Consider the following 25,818-nt stretch of genomic DNA (forward strand, 5'->3'; position numbering starts at 1 on the left):
ATTTAAATTAAGTAGTGGCCTGGTGTTCTTTTAAATTATGTAACGAAATGCTGGCTCAATCTAGAAATGACAACAGAACAAAGCATCTTCTGAGAAGCTCAATGTCTTTATGGAATTAATTCACATGATTAATTCACATGTGCAGCCTGTGCAGATGGATGGGACCAGCTCAGACAGGTTTAAATAAGCACTAACTAGGCTTAGGCAAATTTTGTTCTTAATTCAAATTTTATTTAGAATTTAACTTTATAGTTTAAAATGTATGCACATTCTGTAGGTATAAAAGTTTAAAAAAATACATCGATTTATTGATAAATGCTTCAGGTTAAATTTACATTTTCATACATTATCATTATATTGCAATAATTGTTTTGCATCTTTTAACACATAAAAAATAAATTAATGCGATTGAATAAACCATTTGAAACCATGCTAAAATAATTCCTTAGAAAAGAGGGGTGAAGTATGCCATAGCGATTCTTAATTCCTTACTACTGTAAATAAATAACTCTTCAATTAAGCAATATAAGGAAGTACAGGTTAGCAGAAAAGCACTTACCCACAGGGTGAACGGAAAGCCATGGCGGGATGCCAACATCGTACCAAAAAGATGAGGAGAATTAAGTTCTGCCCAGCCAGCTGAGAGCGACTGGGTGTTCGTCCTCTCAAAACACACCACCCTCTCCCCCCGCCGCCCCAGTGCCCCCTTCCTCACAGGGGTGACCCGTGAAGTACAAGGAATGGCTCTGTATTGCCTTTTGGTTAAAGGGACTATCGAAACATCCGTGTATGATTTGGTAACTTTTTTTAATTAAACCAAGAATGTGTTTCCTTAACACGAAAAATTTAACTGCTCACCATAAAGGACTACAGATCCGAGATGGTGATAGCAGGATTTAGTAAGGTCACAGTGAGCTGCAATCCCACCCAAACTCCCCAGGAGTAACATCACTCAACTCACCGAACCTCATGGAACAACTCAGGTTTCTATTTTTGGGAGATTTAAAAAAAAACAAACAAACAAACAAAAAACAACTCAAGAGAAAAAAAGTAACTGCCTTTGTAAAGAATTTGAATCCTGCATCTCCAGAGCCAAAGCCCTTCAGAGAGGGCTTGAACATCTAACTACCAGCAGCCAGACAATGGTACCTCAACAAAAATAACATAAAACTCTGAAGGGGAAAGAAAATAAGTATCGAATAATTTAATAGGTCACAAGGACAAACAAGAACCATTTATTTTTAGAAGTAAATACCTTCCAAACCTTCTTTATATTTAAGAAAAACCATGGAGGAAAAAAACCAACCAACAAACAAAAAAAACAGGGAAAAAAAAAGGGGGGGGAAAAAATGAGAAGGGGGGGGTGTCTGTGTGAGAGAGAGTTAATAGTCAACACCTGCAAACCAATGCCCCTGCAACACACAAGGTCATTTATATTAATCATTCACCCTGCTTTCTCTCTGGCTGTGTTTCTGTGCGTAAATCAAACACTCTGTTACCCAAGGGGTAACTTCATCCTGGCATCACTGAACACGTCTTCCTAGAAACAGGGACATTTCGTAATTCTGAGAGACCTCCCCTGTCCAAAGGTGGCTACAAACAGACACATGCACATTTATACACAGATATATACAAACAAGGTTAGAAAAATATTTAATTTTTGCTTGTTTAAATTATTACTGAAAAGTGTTAATGCAGGAATACGTTAATATTTGTACAATTAAAACTTCATATATAAATATTTTATATATATATATAAAGCATTTTTCATAGCAGCCATTGCATATACAGTAAAACAAGTCTATCTGAAGTCCATGCTGCAAAACTGAGGCCAAGCAGCGTTCATCCTCTGCCAAGAGGAACATCTGTACCGGAGCCAGGATTTCAGGAATGAGGAGTTCTGCTACCGCTGACAGCAGAGACATTGCTTCACCCTCCCCCAGGTGTTGCCCACACCACCTAAGTGCACCGTGTTTTCAGGGAGAGATGCCACTATGTGGAATTACCTCACAGTCGCTAAGCTTTGCCTCCAAACACCTGAATCAGGCCAACACCTTCTAACCAAGAGGCAGCAACGTAACGGAATGGCTTAAAATTTGTTAACGCAAGGTGGTCTTACAAGGTGTCCAGGGGCACCGTCACTCCTCGCACCGCTGTGGGAAGCCTGATGCGGGGCACAGAGGCGTGAGGAGGCAGCATCATGCAGGACAGGATCTAGTAACTCATATTTAGTTTGTTTTTGTTGAGTTCCCTTTCCAGGTTTCCTATCAGAGTATCAATACTTTCCTGCAGGTCTTTGAGGTTTGCTCTGTGATCCACGGCGGAGTCTATTGCTTGCATTGTCAAATAGCTCTGGAAGGCGTGCTCCCTGGGGACCGGTGGCACCTGTCCCACTGGGGCATCCAACTCCTCAGCTTTGCTGCTGTCATCCCCGCTCTCTGTATCTTCCGAAGGGACGTCGTCATAATCTGCTTCACTCAGGCAGTCTTTCGGGTTTAAGAAGTAGTTCTCCCCACAGCTACTCCAGTCTCCAGCATAGCGGTTGCTTGATGGGCTGTCCAGACCTGCTGGCCTTGGTCTGAGCACCCCAGACATCTCGGTACCGCTTAGATTCAGCATCTGAGGTCTCTGCCTCTTGGGTCTCAGGTAATTCTGGGAGGATGTGTGCTCGGGAAATGCATTCAGATGTGCTGGTTCTTTTGCAGGCCAGTGATGTACTAGAAGAGAGAAGTTAAACTAGTCAGGACTGAACCCGTGCCGCAACAAGAAAAGTCCATGACAGATGTCCACTGTCCTCCCTTGATGTCACACGGTAACAGCATGCATGAATACATGCAAGCTTACAGCCAATACATTCCACTGCTACGTTTTCTGCCACTGTTTGATATAAAATAATTAGAAAAACTACCATAAAAGCTCAGTTTTCAAGACTCATGCCAGATTCAAATTGCAACAGAGAAGCCTGTCCAAAAGTAGAAACTCCAAGAGCACCGATTAAATTCACTGCACAAGTTAATCACCATCCGGCTCTGGGTCAAAGAAAAGCAAACAGCTCAGCTCGCACGCTTTGTCCAGGCTAAAGGAGTAACAGAAAGCAGGCACAGCAAAAGAGGTTAAAACACAAAAATACCACTGCTGAGAAACACCTAGAGAAGCTGAAGACACACCAAGAGTTGAACTCTTGCACTTCTCTTTTGCCCTAACGTTCTGCGCTATTAGAGAAGCTCATTTGCATTAACTTTTCTAAGCAGCCACAACCCCGTGTCAGACATACACTCAAACAGGTTTGATGGCAGTGTTACCTGAGCTCACGATTATACACTGTGAGTTACTAAGCCTCCTCCACTGTTACCGGCTTCCTATGGCAAACAGTACAAATATTTTTACCCACCTTGCTTATTAAGCATCTGAGCTGCAAAGCTTTTTTTGCTTTTATACAGACCATTACCTCTTCTAATTAGCAGCAGAGATTTTTCTATTCCCATTCACCGCTGAAAAAGCAGCGCACACAAACCCGTGCAGTTCAGTCTCTCCTTGCACACACGCACACACATACAAAGGCTCAGTCCTGAGACGTGCCCAATGCTTCTCTTTCTGGGTCTGCTTTACAGGTCTCTCCAGGGGATTTTAGTCTCACTTTACCTCTTGCAAGCAACATGCAATAACTACCACTGCTCTGCCCCCACTCCCCTTGCTGTAACAAAAGCTCTTCTGTTCAGACTATGCTCCATTAAGAAGGAGGGCCATGGGTTAACAATAACTTGCCAGTATTACATGGTCTAACCTAACAAGGACTATTTGTTTTCCATTGGAAAAATACGGAAATTGAAGTATTGCACAACGTGTTGATTATCAAGCTGTCTCAATCTACAGAAGATTAAACGTAAGGGACCTGACTGCAACCCTTCTGTTGGGTCCAACTGTTCTGTTTACACTGTATGGTGCTCACCTGCTTCACATCTCTGCATTCCTGTTTTACCTCCCTTTTAGCACAATGTCCTGCACAGTTCTCGCACACCAAGGGATAGTGTTTGGCTTGCTCTTCAAGGTGAAGGAAAACACTACTGGTAACCCTACTCCTGCCCCCTCTACCGTGGTGCGTGCTCCCTGTGGGCAGAGGTACACCTACCTGCTTTTGCTCCCTACAGCAGCCATGCCATAAACCATGCCCAGGGTTTCAGGATTAGCTCCTGTGCAGTTACTGCTGCCCAGACAGCTCTTGGTCTTCCCCTTCCTCCACCCGTGTTCCCCCTCTCTCCTGTGCGGGCTCACTGACCTGACTGAAAGCTGCTTTTCATTTTTGGTGGTCAGCAGCTTTGGGGCTGCCCAGCTGCAGCTGACTAGGGAGCACAAGTGTCCTCAATCACCTCAAGCCCACCATGAAGCTGCACAGTATGTCAAACCAACTCTCCATCTTGCTCTTATTTTCAGGCAAAGGAGGTTTCTGTGAGGCTGCAGCAAGCAGAGCCAGCCGCCGGCAGCACCCCAGCAGCGCTGACCGTGAGCGTGGCCAGCGTGTATGTGCCACAGCTGCAGGGTCAGCTGTTACAGGAGGTGACTCCAGGGCACGGCCACCAGCAGGTCAGCAGAGTATGGAAAAAATGTTAAAAGTATTGCCATTTACATCGCCCACAAGCAGCTCTTCAAGCTGTCCTGCCGGTGACATCCTTCCAGCACCTGCGCCTGAGTGCTGGAAAGCAACTCACCCGCTCAGCTGAACAAACACCAGGGCAGTGGCTGGCACTGCCTGATTTCCCATGCCTGTAAGCTGATTTATAATAGTTTGCTTGTAATTGGACAACACAACCGAGACTTGCGCTCCAGTACACTAGTTGTCTACACTGACTTTTTTCCCAAACTCACCTTTCCCACTGCTAAGCGACGGGGGCAGGCGCAGGGGCTCACTGACCCTTAACCAGCAGCACGCCCCGATTCACAGCAGCTCTCACCAGCGAGGTTTGTGGCAGTAGGAAGGAGCCTAGCGATACCCCCTGGGTGCAAACTGCTGTAAGAGGAATGACGTAGCAGCCCACGATGGCCGAAATACTGTCTTGCCCAGAATATTCTTTTAACTAATCAGTATCCGATAACCTGATATACCGCAAGAAATGTTCAAGCACCTGAAAGACCTCAGGGGGCTATTCACAAACCTGGCAGCTATGCTGGGCTGGTCAAGCGAGCTCACAGTCAACTCTTTGGTATTTACTTCACTTGTCCTGATACTTCATAGTTTTACCCAAGAAAGGATTAAACCTTCTGAAAAAAGTTTTCTCTCTCATAATGAAAATAAAAACCAAACCAAAAAGACCTCAAAAAACCCCACCTTACAAATATTTTAAAAACATCTCTAGATAAAAAAACTAACAAATATTGCTGGCTAAGTAGAGCAGAGACTGTTAAGATGACCTGTGTAACAATACAGCGCAGATTCCTCTACTTTTTTTGTAATCACAAAACCCTGTTTAATTAACAGCAAGATCATGTATCTTGCATAGTTTGATTAGGAACTGGTAAGACAAAGACTACACATTCACATGACTATCCTGCACTTTGTCTGCTAGTGCACACTCATTTATACCTCGTGTCTAGGAATAGGCAACAAATCCAGACAGGTGGTTGCTTGGTTTTTTTTAATTATTGTATAGAATCTGCCAGATATAGGTCTTTGCCAATGCATGCTTACATGTCAGGAGCCCTTCCTGGGCCCTCCAGAATACAATGCTTCTAGAACCACCTAGCTAAGAATGGCAATTGCTCTTTATAATATTTGCAACAGAGGGGATGCTGGAGCCGGGAGCCTTTTCCCAAACACTGTTTAAATGCATTGGGGAATATTTTGTGTCCTCAACAGCGAGCAGCAGAGCCCACCCAGCTGGCTCCAATGCAGTATTGCCAAGTCAGGCCCTTCACGACCCTCCATGTTTCCTGGGTGACCCCAGGTCTCCCACAAAAAGCAGACCTCTTCAAAGAAAAATAAAATAAATTTAAAATCAAACAAAATCATACGTATTGTTCACTTAGATTAACTGTAATTCCATTTCACACATCAGCTGGTGCAGAAATGCCACGGTTTCCCAGAAGCAATCATTGTGTTACAAAAGGGAACAACTGAGAAGCTGTTTAGATGAGCTGAATCTTCTCTTAGCCTCAAGAATTAAAGGGTTTACACTGCTCAGATTTGAGAAGTGGATATCAAGTTCTTCAAGTTACCAAACAGCTCAGTTCCCCACACCAGTTAGCCAGACCACTGTGAAAAAGGAAGAAGCCACAGCAGAGCACAGCAGACCCCTCTTCTGCATAGCCTTCCACTGCTTGGCCAAAGACTACCCGAAAACAAAACTAAACTCATTAGATCCAATATTAAGTCGTTTCACAGCACGACCCTCAAACTCCCCCCGTTAACTGAAGAGCTGCTACACGTTTGCCCGCTCCGACTTCAGGCCGCGCTTGTGCAAGAGAAGGCTGTGGTCCGGCAGCGACGCCGGGGAGTTCCCTGCAGGCTGAAACCCAGGGCTCCAGATGTCGTCCCGACTATTCCCACTTACGCCTCTCTGAATACCAGGGGAAACATGAATACTGGGCAATCATTTCCCATCTTAAATCTTAGCAGAAATAGTTACCTTCACTTCTACTTTGTTATTTTATTAGGAAGATTAGAATTTCACTTCCCTTGTTAGCGAGAACTGACCCCAAATTGTGCAAAAGCACATAACCTCTCAAGTTCGGAAGCGAGAGCTAAAAGGTACTTAAGAGTATTTTACTTTGGGTTTTGTGGTTTGTTTCATTTGGGTCTTCTGTTGCATTTTGTTTTAAAAACATTTTTCCTTATACAAAGCTCTGCAAAAACAACTAGAATTTGCACAGGTCTTACTGTAAGGATGTTCCCAGCTCTGCCAAATTACAAGGGCAGAAATAAAGTAACCCTTCAGGTATCTTAGGGACCAAACAACTAATGAGTTCCATACACAGATAAACCGGAATGGTCAAATCGGGGGCGCACAATGAAAAAAAAAAATCCATCCCCAAACCACTTAATTCAGATGCGGAAACCTTACTGTCACTAAGTTTGTTTTTTCCAGTGTCTTTACTCACATAAAATACTCATCACCATTTCTAACATACTCAAACTCTGCCATCTGGTAAGAAAGCAACTGAAACGACAAACTTCCCATTAAACAAAGTGACCAAATACAAAGAGTAGATTATAAAATTGTCATGATTTCTTTACATTAATAGGTGATGTCATAGTACCACATGTTTTAAGAACTCTGATGCTGCTCAGTCATCCTGTGAATTAACATAGACTGTCACACAGTAAAAGCAAGCAGTAGTGGTTTGACATTTTCCCTTGATCAGATTCATGAAAGCGTACCTGGCCACAGCTGGAGTAAATAGTGAAGAACCTCTATATGTTTTTTGAAGTCCAGGGCACTAGCAAGCTCTTCTGAGTCCGTGAAGACTCTGTTGTTATGGTTGGTGGTCTCCTGCCTCTGGCTCAGCAACACAGGCCCAAAGCACACAGCTAAATTCTGGCATGTCATCTTATTCACTTCGTGGTAAGAAGCCACCAGCTTCAGGTGATCCAACAGCATCTTCAGGGTAGCCTAAAAGAACAAAATACCACTCAGGAAACAAAACGCTAGACAAAGGGGGTGTTGACATCCTAATGTCACTGCTCTGGAGGGGCAAGATCAAGGCTGATCGCTACGTTTTTTCTACCAGCACCCATCAATGGAACATTTAAATGCTGAATTAGAAAAGCTGTACTAGACCATCCCAAAGCAGACTAATTAAGACAGCTTTTCTGGTAAAATTCAGCTTGTTTCTTGCCTGACCTCAGTTTTACATGGATGAGTTTTCTCACAGTGGAAAGGGGACATCAGGGAAGGGAGAGAAGCTGCAGCAGCTGCCCAGATGACCCAGGCACATCAGAAAATAAAGAAACCCTCAATATGACCTCAGCATCAGAACAAGCTTCCAGGTAATTTCCAGGTACTCGCGTTCTCTCACCCCAGAAACGGGCTGTGGTTTTGCACGGAGGTGAATCTGGCACGTAACAGCACAGCACTATTACACTGTATGGGAAGTGAAGGCTTTATTGCACATATTTAGGAAAGAGGAATGCATTTGTCCGTGTAATTACAGCATACATACATCGGAGACCTTCACAGAAACGGAGCAGGACAACACACAGGAATAATCTTCAATCGAGCAATGTAAAAGTAGCAATCGCAGCTTTTCATTCAGTTTTACAGGACAATATAAAATGCAATCTGGAGTAAACCCAGCGATGCAGACCTTCCAATTAATCACAGCATGGAAGTATTCTCAAAGACGTGGGGCATCAAAAAATCCAAGTGGACTGTTAAGTCACCAAATAGGTGTACACATTTTGACACATTCCATCTCCAGTGTGAAAATGTTCCTTTACTTTCTGAAGCATGCAATTTACTTGAACCCTCTAATACCGCTCACCTTCTCAACATCTGGCAGGCAATCCAGAAGGGCTGCTGTGTGCTCAGAGTCACTCGGGTCGTTCTCACAACCACTTGCTGTCATTTTCAAGGGATTTTTCACCATGGCATCCAACACCGCTTCGTAGAGCTGCTTGGTTATCAGGGGAGAGGGTAGCTCTCGCAGATAATCCTTGAGCACACCTTCACAAGAGACACAAGAACACCTGCCTTTAACAAGCTGCAGATTCCCTTTCAAATTATTTTTGGGAGCACTAAAGCACCACAGCCTCTCCCGTCCCATGAGAAAATCCTCTGTGTCAGCGACAAACCTTGCACTCGGGAGCGAGGCGGGGGGAGGACAGCAAAAGGGCACAGCGAGCAACAGGCACATGAGGGCTCCCCGGGGCCAGCCAAGAGGCAGGGGCTACCTGCAACGTCCCCCCCAGGCCGGGGCCACCAGCACCCCTTGTCCTGGCAGCTTCTCCAAGCCCACGCAAGGCAGCTCATCGCAAACGAAGGGGTAGGGAGGTGCGCTGCCACCGGAGGGGTGCGTGCAGGGGCTGCTGCCTGGGCAGGAGCAGGCACACCGGGCACAGGGCGAGCATCCCTCCAGGTCCCTCTCCCCAAGTGTCTCAACAGGACACTTCCTATCACAGGAAAGGAGCTCCTACAAACACCAAAGTCCTCAGCTTGGTGGCACCTCCTCCTTTAGACAACCAGCAGTTAATTTTTCTGTTCAGTTTGTTTTCAGCTGTAAAATCATGAGCAAACAGCCCAGTGCCAGTGGCATGTTTGGTGAAGCACACAGTTTTCCTGCCTCCCAAAGCACAAACCAAACAGATGTCCTCGAGAGGGAAACACCAACTCCCCCCTGCCTCTGGATGCTCTGTACCCCCAGCACACCACACGCTTCTGCTGTGACAAATGTAATTCACGTACACAGGAGACACTAGCTCACACACCACGCGCTGAGCCATCCCAGCTGCAGAGCCACACCACACCGTTCCAGGAGCTGGGGACATGCTGGAGGAAGGCTGTTTCTGGGGGATGCAACCACCAGGCAAGCGCCTCTTTAACCCCCATTCCTTCTGCAGGTGCAAATCAACAAAAAGGAATAAGCATTTGCATTCTTGTAGGCTGGCTTTAGAGGCTGGCTGATATTCAGTTTGAGTGGGGTTGCAGGGATTGTAACAATAACCATTAAAAGACCCAAAACATTAAAACTTTTAACAGCAGCCCTCTAGAAAGGACACAGCAGGATGCTATCCAGGAGCAACAACACATCCAGTAGAACTGACAGAGAAAGCTTTGAAGGAAACAAGCCTGCCTCCCAGCAGCTTTTATTTTCCTAAAAAAAAAATGCATTCTGTGCCACAAATATCTACCCATTTTAGCTAGATCACAACTGAATTCCAATACTTCAAGAAGAAATGGTGGATTAAAAAATCCCAAAACTTTCTGAAAGCAGGTACTGTCATTATTAACAGCCTGTCCTCCAAAAAGGCGAAGTTTGAAAAGTAGAAGATTTTTCAGTACGCGCTCCTCATAGCCTTGTAAAATCCCAAACCACAGCAAATACCATCACACTGTGCCACTTCACAGCCCAACAGTTTTTGTAAACTCGGTCTTCATAACCCAGCAGTAAACTGAGCTGTGTAACAGCAGGCTTTGTCATGAGGTCATTTCTAAAAAAATACAGAGGATGAAAGTTAACATTTCCCCCTCCACAGCCATGTTCACATGCAGAATGCAAGTAAAAGTTAGCTCCTTCCCGTATAAATATTATTTTAAAAATAATGCCGCACTTAACAGTAACGCTGCTATTGAAGCCACATCGCACGAGCGGCGCTAACCCAAAAAGCAGCCAGAGCCAGAGCTCTGCAGCACAAGGCACAGGGCAGCCAGGAAAACCTCTCTGCAGACCAGCACCCAACAGCTCTATCCGTGCTTAAAATGGCAACATCCCATCAGGAATATAAAGCATGCGAACAACCATCAACATATTTTCCTAAAAACATATTCCCTCTGGTGGTTGGTGGGTTTTGTTTGTTTTAAAAAGAATATGTCGCTTTTGCTACTGCTCCACTTAAGTGGCTATCTTTTGCTTAATAACTCATACTCCTCCCCCCCCAACAAATTTTATTTCTTCCTCAAATTTTAGAGGCCCATGTTCCAGGCGTGGATTAGCTGGTTAAAATATTTGAGACTAACGTGGCTGAGGCTGGTGCCGTACAATGTAGTTTGGGGTGTTTTCCCTCTTCTGTAAGCAAAATGCTAGCAAGAAATGCTGACTTTTAGCAGGGTATTTGTTTCAGCTGTGCTTTTTTTGGAGGGGGAGGCTGAAATCAGAATCAGCTTACAGTAGGAAATGGTACATCGTAATCAAATCAGCTTATACTGTTGAAACACTCACAACTGTCTATTAATAATCATTTAGTAGGAATTCCTGTAATAGCATCCACAGTCATAGGACTACCACCTGCTAAAGGACTTTCTCCTGTTTAGCCCTGAATAACAGGATAGTTTGAGAGCCATGAATGCCCCTTGGCCTTTCTAAATCCTTTTGCTATTCACTCAGCTAAATTAGCCCTGTAAGAGGCTGCTGTTATTTTTCCATGAATCTATGCTTCCCACTGCTGCCAGCCCACTAGCACATTCCCCTTGACACAGCCACATACAACAAATTTAGACAGCGAGCAGAAATTGCCATCCACTTCATTAATTCCTGATTTTTCTGACCCACTGAACTGTTAACAGTATTGCATACTTTATGCAGAGATATGAATTCACGTGGATGCGAGCAGACACGGTGCAACAACATGACTACTGGTCAGCTCTGAAAACGGGCTGCACGCTTCAGTTCGAGCCACGAGCACACTTAATTGTGCGTAAGTCTGTGCCAATCCCAAGAGCATTTCTCAGTCAAGATTTAATCATTAAATGTTCATTCTTCAGTCTTTGGAGAGCTGTCAAAAAAAACCCCAACCAAATCTTTTTAATCTTCTTGGAAAAGAGCGCTACTCAAATTTCAAAAAGGACACAAGGCGGCACTTCTCTTCAAATCAGCCAAGATTTATGCTGAGGATTCATATTTTATGGAACACATGTTTTGGCATACACAGCAGTACGAATCACGTGCATCAGCCTCGGCATTGCAAATACAGTAGTAAAACATCAGGGAAAAACCATTCCGCCCCAACCCACCTCTCGAAGGACACGCAAGAGAGCTCAGCAGGCTCTTTTATTCCTAGTGCTAAACACAATGAGTACCTCAGGTCTGTCAGCAAAAACCGCAGGTTCCCCTTTCAACCCAGACCACACTCTCTGCAGTAATTACAGCGGGCTGCATCTTGGTCAGCAGAAGTTATGGGCGCAAACACCCCTCCCCCGCAGCTCACGCAGGTCCCTGCGCTCAGTCCTCGCAACACAGCACTGACGCAGGCACTGCAGCCAACCGCACAGCACAGCTGCGGGGCTCCAGGGGAAAGAATTCAGGTTTTGGAAATGTAATTTCTTAAAACTATCTTCTCCTTGTAAGGAGCACGTAAGTAAACTCTTGCAGTATAACATATACAATAGCATACCCAGTATTCTTTCTGTAAGACAGACACCAAGGCTGTAGTCTTTTCACTCTTACAACAGAAATTCTGGATGCAAAAAACTACCTTTCAGTAGTACAATCAAAAAAAAAAAAAGACCCAAGAGTCCAGCAGGACCTGCACGGACACAAAAATCCACCATCACCAACAACGCCTGCAGCAACATGTATTAAAAAACTGAAGTACACTTTTCTATTTAACTACTACATCATAAACTTGTGATGGAAAGATCAGTCAGGCTGCACCACTGCCCTTCCAGGGCTTTGCATCAGCACCGAGCTCTCCTGCAGTTCAGACTTCAGTTTCAGCCAGTTCTGGTTGGTTCCAAGCGTACAATGTACTCAGGAAAACCAAAGTGCTTATGAAATGTTACAGGCTGTTTTGTATATGGATGAGAATTAATTTCCCACACACCTTCCCATGACACTCCTGAACAGTTTCTGCGAATACTCTTCTACTGTAATGATTACTTGAAGCATGGGAGTGCAATGTCACTTTCATTATTCTAAGATTTTAAAATATTATGAAGTTTTCCATTATCCAAAAGTTTACATTAACCAAATAGCAGTTTGCCATTTGTTTGCCTACAAATCAGCATCAGACAGTTCCTAATGTTTTGCAGAAAGCAAGAGAGGTTTCACCCCTCTGCCCTTCAGAGCTGATTTACAAAAATCAGGAAGAAAACAGGACTTCAATAATTTCATGGAACAATCTGATCTTAGAAGTTATCACTGCTTTTTCTTCTTGAATTTGTTTGTAAAGAGAGAAAATTATCCAGTGTAAAAGGTTTTTATACTATTTACTTTCACTGTACACCTCCTGGTTATAAAGGGTGCATGCCATCAGGGTGAAACACAAACACAAGCTTCTGCTGCTGAGAACATCGCTGCTTGTGAGCAACACCGAACCCGACAGCGAAACCAGCCAAGGCAAGCAGGGCAAACTGACTAGCTGCACATTCGGAACCAAAAGCTCTACCTCAGTAAACGTCGCCGAGTAGTAACTTCTGATAACACTTTGCATAATTATAAAGTGTAATGAACAAAATTAATTCCCAATACACTGAAATGAAATAAATCACCAAACAGGGTAGGGACTGTCCTATACAGCCAGATGTCGAATGTTACAGAAAGGGCTTTGGCACAGAAAATGTATACCCCGACTACTGTTGCTGTATTTTCCATCCCTGGATATGTAGGAAACAAATGCTTCCAACTAATTTCCTGGAGTGATTGGTTTACTTGGCGATACCCGAAATTAAATCAACTTTGGCTTACATAACAAGTTATCAATAGTTACAAAACCGCTCCACTTTCAAGCAAACCAAACAAACCTCAACAACTTTGTTGTTGTGCGGTGCAACTCTAGTGAAGACACTCGTGTAAAGAGCTGGTGTGGATGCAGACAGGCTTCTTAAGAGTGCTCCTGTGTTCCCAGCGCTCCTCACCCTTGCCTGGTGTCAGCAAGTAAAGGGCCACTCTGGTGAGCAGGAGAAAGCTGCTATTTAATGATGTTTTAAAAGAAGCAATGATCAAAGGAAGGCACTTCCCTGCAGCTCTAACTAGCCTGCACAAGACTATGGGAAATCTGTTTCCAAAAACCCTGCAATCTCCAACAGAAAAGGGAGGACAACGGGTCGATCCCAGACGGCCCTCGGATCACATGTTGTGGAGCATCCAGCGCAGGGGATGTGCTTGATCACAACCGAGTGTTTCAGGATGTGCTCCAATACAAACCAACAGCTGAGGGGATCTCTGCTCCTTCCAGACTTCCACGTCCCTCTGTAACTGGTAGAGCAGCTAGTGAAAGCGGCTCCTTCCATACCCTCCTCCCTCCAAACCACTGCTGCTTCGCAGCTGCACACCCCCAAGGCTACAGCACTCACCGTCACCTGGCTTTTAGCAACACGAAGCAGCAGTGAACAGCTTGTTCAATGACAACAGAAAACTAGTTCAGAGCACAATTTCACCTTTTAAAAGGTACGTTAGGAACACGGCACAATTCTACATTAAAAGAGAACCAGATAAGTGTATTACCTGTTATGACATTAATATCTGGGTACTGGCTTTCACAGAGAGTAACAGCCTTGCTATCCCTCTCAAATGCCTCTCGAAGCTCTTTCTTAACCGCTGCCGAGCCACACAACCGATACAGGCCTACCACCTAGAAGCAAAAACAACGGCCCCACATCAGTCATTTTCCTGCAGAGGGACTAATAATTGACATCATGCATTGTCTCACCTGGGAAGCACAGTAAAACAGCTGTTTGGAAACATACGTTAAGGAAACTCAAACATTGCAAACACCAAACGGTCACATACATACAGCATCAAACGTTTCACAAGAGACACAGTCAGGACTGTTGAGCAGTAAGTGAATAACACTGATGCTTTCTGTAACAGTGAACACACTGAGCAGTATTTTATCAACAGAACATGAGTTTTAAATTTGAATCATTTGCTGCTTTGCTTTTATGCAAACTCAGGAAACAAAGAAATATAGGTGAAACATCTGTTTTCTTCTTATCCTACTCAGTCAGATCACCATTATTTATCCTAGTATAACTGTTTAATAATACAAGATAGAACTGCAACTTCAGCAGAAAGAAATGAGAAGTGTTTTGAGCTTTATGTATACCAAATTACAGTATACCAAAATACATTTATTAATCATTAGCAAAAAAAAGTAGCCATCCAACTATCTACTAAAAATAAGAACATATTATCTAAACCAATTGGAAAAAAAACAAACAAAACAAGCAAAAACATTTTTCCTAGAAGATTAAGTTATATATTGAACAAAATATACTTTTTATTTTATTGCAGTAACCAGAGTTGCAAGAAAACTGTGAATACTGCATTATTACACTTATATTATGCTGTTTTAAAGATGACAAGATGCTGACTTCCACATGTTTCAAATTATATGAAAAGTTTCATGCAAAACAGGGGTTATTTAACATGAAACCCACAAGGCTCCTGGACTGAATTGCTAGTTAAATCGTGTGCTTTCATGCACTCAGATTTTGCATTTTATGATAATTTATTTTTCATTTTCCCCAACACCATTTACACAAAGCACTCGTGATCTGAAGGAACTAAATCTTAAACATAACTCATTTTATTTCCATGAGCTTTATAGGCAGTTGTACTGAGCAGTCAACGGTTAGTCCAAAACTACCATGGACTCAAAAGACAAAGAAAAAAACCCCAGCCAAACCAAAACCCCCTTAGATTATGTGCATCTAGGTTTGCAAACAACAGAATTTGTCTGGCCATATATTATTTCCTGTTTAAATAAATGGAAAGTTACCCAATGTAATTTGTACTCCCTCTTCCCCAAGTCTGAATATGATTCTAGTATTTGCCCAAGAAATTTTTTTTGAACTTTTAAAATTTTCTAATGCCACATCTGAAACTCAGGTGGAGATAATACATCTTGACAGTAGTCTGCAGTCTATAGGAAAGTCAAAACCATCTGACAAGTACATGGTTAAAAAGAGAAGTTAACAGTATATTTCGCATTTTTGGTTCTCCCTGTGCAAATACACAAATTAGATTTCATGCTCAAAAGCACCAGGTACATTCAGACAATTCAGATCCCAATCACTTCATTACCAATGTTGCCTTGATTACCCAATACCATCTGCATGACTAGGTGCTAATAAGCCCAAAATAAAAAGCTGAAACCATGGGACACATACATTGGAAAGAATAAAACTTCTCTTTTCCACTGATTTGCATTATGTTAGGGGAAGCATTCACAGTAAGAAACATACAGTTATCAGTAGTGACTTTCAGCAAAGTAATCACATAGAAGTACTGTTTCTCTTTATACTTTATGACCTAGGTTATAAATATCAGCATTAATCTCATAACACCTGGGACTATATCCAACCTGTCAGCAATTTAAAATAGTAACAGTGGTAGGTGTGACTACTTCTCAATTTCACCTGAGCAAGAACAGGTGTAAAAGAAACTGCAGGCTCACACATGCTGTGGAACAGCATGCAAGAGTCCTCCCACCAGTCTCAAATTAATTGCCAAGGGGAACATCTGACCTCAGGACTGTGCATAATTCTTCCTAACAGACTTCTTGCCTAGCATCCATAACTGGCAATCTGTTTCCATACCTCGTTTCTCACACGTATTTTTGTCCATTAGGTTGTATCAAGCAATAAACTGTATTAGGATGAAGGGAAGGCACTGGGCACTGCTGCTTTACAGCATTCACCTCCTGTCCTAATTTTGAAAACAACCTGAAGAAAGACAAGGAGCAGTGGCATGGGGAAACAACTATTTCAGCCCCTCAGAGTCTCCTCCTCAGCTTAATGCTGTGCACAAAGCAAGGGCAGAGATAAGTCTCTGGCATGTCGGCTTGAGACTGCACACATGTAAGTAAAGTTTTGTCAAAAGACCTGCCCTCATCGCTTTGTGTCGCAGCACACAATGCCTCGGTTTGGGGTAGGAGGCAGCATTACACTAATTTTTGCATTTAGACACATGTCCTTACAGAGTTACCCATGCCTCAGGAATCAAGCATTTCCAAGTTCTCATCTCAGCTCTGCTTTTTGAGGGTGACTCTGCACGCTGGTGGCTGCAGGTTCATTTCACTACCCCTAGCCCTAAAGCACTACTGTGAGCATCTCCTGTGAGCAAGCGTACAGCTCCTCTACAAAGGCCAAGTTGGAAGCACTGATTTCACACAGTCCTGTTATTCTTCCCACATTACAATGACTAGTGTTCACCAAACAGGAGCTGCAAAGCAAAAATGAAAAAAAAGGGGCACGTAGAAGTGTTTTTCATTTCCCCTTTCCCACTCACTGCTCACACATTCCAACAGCAGCTATCCTGACACAGAAATACTAACAAAACAGATGAAAATACGCACAGTACCTGACAGCCTCTCTTTTCAATCTCCAGAATGCATTTCTGCATCAGAAGCGGCACCATCAAGCCCGCATTTTCCTTCTCTACAACTTTCCGAGCATCTACCCCAAACATCACGGGCTCCCGATCTGCATCGAGGCCATCAAGAGAGTTCTCCCACTGCTCCATAAGTGACAGCTTGACGTAAATCAGCCCCCTCGGTTCCAGTTTGACAGCCAGCTGATGCGTCTTTGTCACTCGGAAGAGAGTGGGAAGAGCCACGGTTCCATGACAACAGACCCGGTTTTTCCGTGGGGTGGGCTCCCAGCTGAACACCACCAGCTTTAAGTGCTGAGCATTTTCAATTTCTATGTTGAACGTGTGGTCCATATCTAGAAATGTTGTCCTACATGTAAGCAGGGCTGTTCTCGCTTTGTTTACTGAGTCAACCTGTATTGCACAAAAGACATCTTTTGAGTCTATCCTTGGTGGTTTTAAGTCTTCAGCACCATAAAAGTGAATGCTCATGAGTCCAGAGATGTACTGAGAGCACTTGGGTTGATCAGAAAAGTTGTAGTGTCTGAAGGCGTCAATATCTATTTCTGGTTTACCGCTGTTACTTGGAAGGCTCTCCTTTCCTTTCCCACACTTGGTTTCATGCCCATGTTTACCTGATTTTGTTATAAGCTCAGGAGAGTCACCATCACTGAGGTAACCACCTTTGCTGAAGGATTTGGAGCTCCTGGAGCTTTTCTTTTTGTAGGTGTGTTGCGATGACACACTGCTGTCAAGGTGGTAACGACTTATCACATTCCTGCTGGCAGCTGTGGTTGAGTTTCCAGAAGATGGCAAAGACACCGTATGGCTTGTATCCTGGCAGCTACCCTTCAGCAGGGGGGGAGGATTATCTGAACTAGTATGGCTTGAAGCTCCCTTGACACTCCGCTTCCTGCTCAGCTCTGGCAGCTTTTTCATTTTCATGGAAAGCTTCCTCACAGTCCTGGGAGATTTAATTCTATCAGGGAAAGGCCAGTTGATTGATCCGCTTTTTTTCAGAGGACTGGGACTTGGAGGAGAAACCTCTGTTGAGGGTATGTCAGCCTTGTGCGCAAGTGCAACTCCAGACCCTTTAGAGGAAAAAAGAAGGAACAGTCATTTTCAAACGACTCGGTAACTGTAGTTCACAGCAATGAGAAAATAAATCTTGAACTAGGGGAAACATGTTGATTTGTCATACCTTGATAAAAGCAATTCAATCAGTCAACCATCGTTCAGTCAGTCAGTCAGATGTTCACGAGCATTCAGAAAACTGCGCTCTGCTGACTCGTTCAGCCAGATTTGGCAGTTCATCGTCAAAAGCCAGATTTGTTCTGCTTTACGGAGATGAAAGGGCCAGAAACTACATATAAACGAATGAGCTATCTCACCCGCTACATTCAGCTCGATCCGTTTGTGCTGTATCTCCCATACAAGCAGACATGGCTGCATTCCTGCGGCACAGGTGCAACAAAATCAGCCTTAACTGGGAAAACACTGGAATATGGCAAATGCAGCCTTGTTTACAAAGCAGTTAGCTACATAGCCAGCCCATCAGCACTGCCCACTCCTCTTAGGTCCAGAAGACAGACACTCATCTCTAGTAAAGAATATGGCTACTCTTGTGCATGTCAGTCTATTATCCCAAAGAGCCCTAAATCCCTCCTGTGTAGGTGCAGGCAGTGCCTCACACCTCTTCCATTTCTCACAGCACCTCCTTTCTGCCACAGGGTGGAGGAGGCGGCACAACACGAGGATTTATTCCTTCCAAAAGCTGCACCCTGCACTGCCTTATTCCTGCCAGCAAGTTTCCATCTTTCCTGGCACAACCATCCTACGGCAGAGCTTAGAAGTACATGGTTCCCAAGTGACGATCTCATGTGAAATCACCCACCTTTCAAGATAAAAAAAAAACCAAACAACAGTAGGCACTGATCCTAAAGAGCAAAAAAGATTCTCTCAATTTAGCAGTAAAAGACAACTATTTAAGGAACACAACCAGACGTAAGCCAGCACTGCACATAGTCCAGGAACCTGCTGTTCACCTCGTGCTCCAACAGTCGAGGAAATCCAGAGACCAAGTTACAGCTTAAGCTTTTCTCACTGTCACCAGCATGAGGCAGTAATGACCGTAGGAAAGGCAATGAATTTACACCAGTTAATGAAGCATGCAAGAGGGGAACTGAGGTTAGAATGATAGATATTAATAAAATTATATAAGCACTTCCACTTAGAGTCACTTTTCTATCCCTTGGGAAACCAGCAGTGGTTCTTGCTAGCAATAACCACCCCATGTACTCAGCACTTTGCAATCGTTAGCAGCTCCCAACAGGACCCGCGTAGCCTCCCCTGTGCAGGTGATGGTGCTGTGGAGACCCCAAGCACACCAACCCTGCCTGGTGGACTTAGCCCCAGCAGCACATCGAGGCTCCAGCGTCCCTATCTGCCTGGCATCCCCCCGCTTCCTAGACAGGGAAAGGGAGAGTCAATTTACAGCATATAAACAGAAAAAAGTGTTGGTTTCATGAGATACCCAGCAAGACATACTTCACAGAGATTTCTCTTACAGATTTCTCAAAGGCTTACTGCTTTGCATTCTAAACTTCAAGTCCAAATCACCATACATCTAGTGATTTTTACAAGTCCCTTGTTCATCCAAATTAATTTTCACCATTTAGCTGTAACTTACTTTTTATACTTCACTTATACAGCCAAATCAGGCGATCTGGTCTTTGACCGAAGTGATTTGTTGTGGGTTTGGTCTGACCCCATCCCTGTCCTGTCCCCCTGCAAAAAACCCAACAACCCTATGAAGACTAGTTCTGGTCCCAGCAGAAGTTTGCCTTCAGTAACCATTGCAGATAGTTGCTTGGAAGAGTATCTTTATAAGGGAAAGTTTCAGTTACGGAGAACAGTACATAGAATCTTTTCCAGAGTGACAGAAGAAAACGAATTTAGTCCTGCATCTCACGGAAGTAGTTCCCTCGCAGAGAAAGGGCTATTTCTAGCACGCCTGCTGTGCTTTTCTGGCAAGCAGCTAGTTAGAAATGTGGCGTTTGATAAAAGCGGACAAAGCCTTCCCTTGTACTGCAAATCACGGCACGGTCCCACGGGTGGGCTGGCCTGGAGTGCTCTGTAGCCATCCGTGCCACACCGCAGCCTGCTAACATTCATCTTCCCTCTCTGTCAAAAGTCTCTGGCACAGGCTTGGAAAAGCAAGCCAGCAAATTAAACTTGCCCTCCAGCTCATTAAAACTGAAGAGTCAATCTAACATTCTGACTTTTATGTGTCCGACTTCTGCTGTGTTCAGCACCAACCAGTTAAAATGAAATATGTGGCTGGGAGAAACTTAACAGTCGAGTATTATGCAGGATGGTATTCCCACCAGCGTTCAGCCACATGCTGTTCCACTAAAGCCAGCAATGCGCTGAGGTATGCATGCAATTTTAAAGAGTGTACATGACTACTCTGAATAAGCTGCAAAAGGAGCTGTAGCACAGTCTGGGAACACGTCGCTTCCCAGCCTACCCATCCGACGTCGCTTTCCCACACGGGTGCCGGAGGAACTGAGCTGTGCCTTGTTCCTTGAACAAGCTGCAAGGCTGTGCTGCAAACAGGCTCCTCGCTGTCCCTGTCCCCACTCGCTCTGCCACCACACACCCCATCTCAGCAGTTAAACTTCAAAAATATCCTTACAGCAGGATGGTAGAAAGAGGTGAAACGTAAGAGGCACCTGTTGTGTAAGTGACTACCAGACCAGCAAGGGGATGGTCAGTTTTATGTACACAGCTGACTATATGTGTGTGTGTGTATATATAAATTTATTTTTTACAATGATAACACTCAATCACTAGAACAGCCTCTCCAGAGACATAGTAGAGTCCCCATCACTACAGGTTTTCAAGATGGAACTGGACAGGGTGTTAGGTAATCTCATCTAGGCTCCCTTTCCCACCAAAGGGTGGACCAGATTATCTTCCCAGGTCCTGTCCAGCCTGAGCTGTTCCATGATATACCATCTTTACTACATTTACCTTATGCTTTCCAGAAACTTTACCAGCATGAGTAATACAGCAAAAAAATTGCAATCCAAGTCAAATGGACTCAACATCATAAGTGACTGCTTCCATCAGCTATTTGTGCAGCTTGACTAGCAAAGCCACTTCTTATTTTGTTCAGCGATACGGCTGCGTGAAAGGATAAAGCCTTCTCATGATCAAAGAAACAGAGCTGGAGAGACACAAACAGCCCACAGTGCCTCACAAACCCAGACCCCCTCTCCCACCCCACCCGGCCAGGTGTCTGCTCTGCAGGGCAATTGCTGCGGCCCCCTTGGTCGAGCAGGCTGGCGCTGACGGACCGGACCGTAGCCCAACACAACGCTGCCCTAAGGGAAGAGAGGACTCAAACTGTCTGAGTACATACGACACAGTGCCTGCCAGACAGATGTAGTGATCTAGCACAGCAAAAAAGCTCGTCTGACCCTGCTTAACATTATTTACATGTGCTTGGGCACATATATCACAGTCATACCCACTGCCAGCAACACATCCTATTCTACAGACACATTTGATTACCCTATTATACGTGTTACATTCCTCATCGCTTAAGGTAGGGTTTCTGAGTCATTTTAAAGTTCCTCAGAAAAGCTGTAAAGTCCCAATTGGCCACTCTCATAGCTAATGGAAATGCTGAGTTCCACCAAACTAAACCTGATAGGTAATTTAATTTCCCTACCATTCTCCAGACCGCTTCAGAGTTAGGGAATGGAGAAATTATTAAAAAGGTTAAAAAAAAAATAAACAAACACAAAAAAACCACCACACACAAAAATTACCTCCAAGAGCTCTGTAAAGGTAGTTTGCTTTCTTCAAATGCTATGCACACTGACATTAATTAAGTCATGATAAACCCATCAACCCAGGGATCACTTTTACAGAAGCAAAAGATATAAAATAAATTGCTTTAAATAGCCTATTGATTGAAACAGGAGGTGATTAGAGCATAACCTCTGGAGACTCATGCCTGCTGCGAGGTGACAGGGCTGACCACTGCCTGCTCTTCATCACAGTGGCAATCCTCAGAGCATCCTCGACAGCAGCATCTCATCAGAGAGAAGAACAAGCACATGTAACAGTACTTTAGATGTCTGACCGGACTTGAAGAGCTCGGTATCTACAAACAAGCATGAGTTTGTTGCAGATATTTTAAACACTAATGATTCTGCAATGCACGTAAACCAGTCAGCTCTATTCAGACACTGGCATCCCACCAAGACACAAGCGGCAGCTGTGTGGCTGCTGCCAAGCACTGTCCAGTTGGGCTGCTCCCACCAAGATTTCCTCCCCTCGCTGTGTCTTCTGTGGCATGAAAAGGAGTTTTGCCCCCATTTCCCTAGTCAGAAGATATAAACAGTTACTCGACACAAATCAGAAACTGAAAAAGGCAGTAGCTATTTTAAATTTACTGCTTCCACTTCACAAAAGCTACACCCTTTTGCTTTTCACCAGCAGGTCGTTATGGCACTGGCACTCCATGGATCAAAGACACATGCATGGATAAGCCCTTGACGTTCAAAAGGTACACAAACTCCCCAAAAGCCCATCGACAAACTGGCTTCAGGTCTGCAGGGGAAAGAGGGAGCAGAGGGACCTTTCTGCCACACACCAAACCATTTTGGCATCTCAAATATAACACAAATATTTCGCACGAATGCTTTTCCACATCATTAAACCAAAGCTCCTTGCACGTGGAAAAGAGTTATATCACAAAGCATCTTCCATCTGGAAAAAAGTAATTAAGCAAATAGTATTTGCAACGTGTGGAAGGAAATTGGTAGATAGGATTTGCTGCCCAGTATACGTATATTGCTGGGAGCTTATTTGCAACATTTAAGCATGCAAAATATTTGCCTGCATTGGCCCCAACAGATGTATTTGGAAACCAGGATGGTGGTCACAGTCTCAGTGGAGAAGAGCAATGTAGTTTTAGTGTGATTTAAACCAAGCTCCAGCTGGCATGTAATGGGGTTAAGCAGGAATATGCCATCAATCTTTACTTCCTACAACACTGGGAAAAAATTACCTGTTTATGGTGATTCCTACCAGGATTTTCCATCCAGATAGCCAAGACATGTACATTTTCAGTAGCAAAAGCACAGTGCAGAGCCTGGCAACCTACAGTGTGTAAGTCCTACCAGGATGTCTTCAAGGTACAGACACATGACATGATTCCACTGACTAGGTGGACACTAATCCCAACAGTAATCCTCACCAAAAGCAAAAATATTACAAATTCTTCAGAAGGCACTATTCCGAGCTCCACAACGTAAATCTGTCACAGGGGCCAACATTATAAAGGGCTGGTTTTCTTCAACATTTTGCAGGTGATACATCTACAAAAACATACAGTTAGAGCTCAACCCTGAAAAGCTGTAAAGAGAATTTACTTTAACATTTTACATATGCAAAAAAACTATATTTCTAATTTTTCATGCTGTATTTATTTAAAAAAAAAAAATCCTATTTTCTAATCATAACCATTTGCCTGTGCAAGGAGACCCAGGGTCCTTTTCCACTTAAACTCCTCCCAGACCTGAGAGCAAGAGCTGGCACTATGTTTCTACATTACTAACTCGGAACCAAGTTACCTTCTTATTCTTACCTCTGATATCCTTGCTACAAACAAAATACATGAATTATTTCCCCTAGCTCTGCTATAGGGGCGCCTTATTTTTAATCAGTTTCTTTTTAAAAGCCATCATGTCTAGAATTATTCATTAAGGAATTACCTGACAAATCCTATTAACACAAACGGCATTTACTGTAGAAAGTAACCAGATCAACACCAGGAACTAATGGTGTAAATTAAAGACTATGGAGCAAATTAGCACCTCTACAATGATGATCCATCTTATTGATAACATTTATAGAAATATCTACTCGCTGCTGTAGATTCCCCCAATAACTGAATTCTATCATTCATTTTTTTTTAATCTTCTGTCTAATAATGAGACTCTAAAAATAAAAAATCCACGACCATTTTCCCTCTACTAAGTGGGAAATCCAAATAAGGCAGCAACGTGTAATGTTTGGAAGGTAAAATTGATTCCCTTATCCAAAGAAGGAAACAGCAAATGACAAAACGAACAACTAAGATATTTTGCTGGCTTTTATATTCCCCACATTTTCTGTCTACCCTTCCCAAGATCTAATACTTTAGACTCTAATGTTAACCAATATTGACATACATAATTTCCTATCAATAAGGAAGGTAAGCAGACTTTCCCCCAAAGCAGTAATTGCTTATTTGTCAGGAGTTATTGCTGCTTATTTGTCAGGAGTTACTGCTTACCATACCCAGCTCTCTGCAGACAGCTATTTCATAGCGGTTGTATAATCAGACAAGCTCCTAACACAAAGTTAAATTGGCCATGTTGCCCTTCATGCAGCGATTTTGTATGGATGAGCTGTCATTTTAAATTTGACTGAAAATAACTGTAGATACCTTAACTGGATTAAAAAGAAGAACTAAGCCACTTCTCCGTAATAAAGCCAATTACTGAGCAGCAGGGGTCCACTTCATCATCAATTAATCTATTCAATGTGATCACTATTCAATACATGCAAAAGGAAAGCTGCTTTTAAAGTACCTTAATTAACTCACTGCATAACAAACCTATCGAGTGAAATATATAACACTCCTCCTGGCTTCACGAGACAGTTTAAATGGGCAATTTTGCTTTGAGAAATAAACGTTTCTTCAGTATGAAAACAATTTTGACCTTTTTCTTCTTACATAAAGAGATTGATTTTTTTTAAAAAAGTCACCTATATACTGAGAGATTAACCACCTAAACGGGGGTTCAAACAGCTTGCAGGATACACATATACAGCTTTCTTAAATAACCATGCTTATTGACGTCTCCAAAGCACCTAGAGATCCAAAGATGACAAAAAAATCTACCTAATGACATGGTATTCCATCCCTCTTGCAAGCAAATACAACTGGTCTAAGTATTTCATGCAGCAATAAAGTGAGCTATTTCTAAATAAACACCCGACAACTTTAACACACTTTGCAACTAAAAATACACTTGTATCTGCAGCACTTCCACAAAAAGAACAAAATGTGAGCTCCCAGAAGAGAAGACCAAGTGTTTTTTTGTTCCGCTGTTTACAGCGGTTGCTCTGGTGCCTTTAAAAACAAGCCCCATTCCCAGAAGCAATCTCCGCACTGGGAATCCAGGCACAGCGGCTGCCGGCCGGCAGGGATGCGGGGCCAGGGCCTTGCTGGGATGGCGAGACCAACCCCAGCCGTGGGCTCCAGGCTCCAAAGCCAGCGTTTCAGGTCCTCGCTCCTGAGCCACACAGAAATACAGGCTCTTAAATGGCAGTGCAAAGAAAAGGTGAACTTTCTCCAAACCGGGGAACATGGAATTCCCTGTGTCTTGAAGTTTACACTGTTTCTAACTCTCAACAGGATACTAGAGTTAAGGTCAAGATAATGTAAGACACATCACTAATTAAAAATAATACCTCTCTGGAAAGGGTTGGGGGTTTTACGCTTACTTTTGTTCGGTGTGGCTTTATTTTTGTTTGTTTTTTTTTAATAGACTGGGAAAAATCTTTAATAAAATGTTGAACTCACACGCTAATGGAATTATGGAAATGAGACTACCAAACACTCAGCCAAAGATAACAAGAAACAAAGAGGCTGGCTTCTGAGAGTGAAAACCACTCCTCTCCAGTCTATTAGATTAGCCTGAGACAGCCAACAAGACAGCAATTACAGAAAGCGACGTGATGAATAGCGTTTATACAGTCTTCCAAAAAGTCTTTAATAAAAAGTCCCAGACA

The 25,818-nt window shown here is 43.4% G+C and overlaps 1 protein-coding gene across 2 annotated transcripts in view; it reads right to left on the reverse strand.

Moving 5' to 3' along the window:
* Positions 1-209: 209 nt before the first annotated feature.
* The window catches only part of SYDE2 (synapse defective Rho GTPase homolog 2), a 30,504-nt gene continuing 4,895 nt past the window's right edge, over positions 210-25,818 (reverse strand). For both annotated transcript variants that reach the window (XM_037404586.1, XM_037404587.1), the window contains exons 3-7: positions 16,951-18,050; positions 14,092-14,218; positions 8,476-8,657; positions 7,373-7,604; positions 210-2,717 (exon numbers count right to left, since the gene is read on the reverse strand). In XM_037404586.1, the coding sequence (XP_037260483.1) occupies positions 2,215-2,717; positions 7,373-7,604; positions 8,476-8,657; positions 14,092-14,218; positions 16,951-18,050 (2,144 nt within the window). In that variant the 3' untranslated portion in view covers positions 210-2,214. The remainder of the gene's footprint in view (positions 2,718-7,372; positions 7,605-8,475; positions 8,658-14,091; positions 14,219-16,950; positions 18,051-25,818) is intronic.

Source organism: Falco rusticolus, chromosome 11 (genome assembly GCF_015220075.1).
Source record: "Falco rusticolus isolate bFalRus1 chromosome 11, bFalRus1.pri, whole genome shotgun sequence".
NCBI lineage: Eukaryota > Metazoa > Chordata > Aves > Falconiformes > Falconidae > Falco > Falco rusticolus.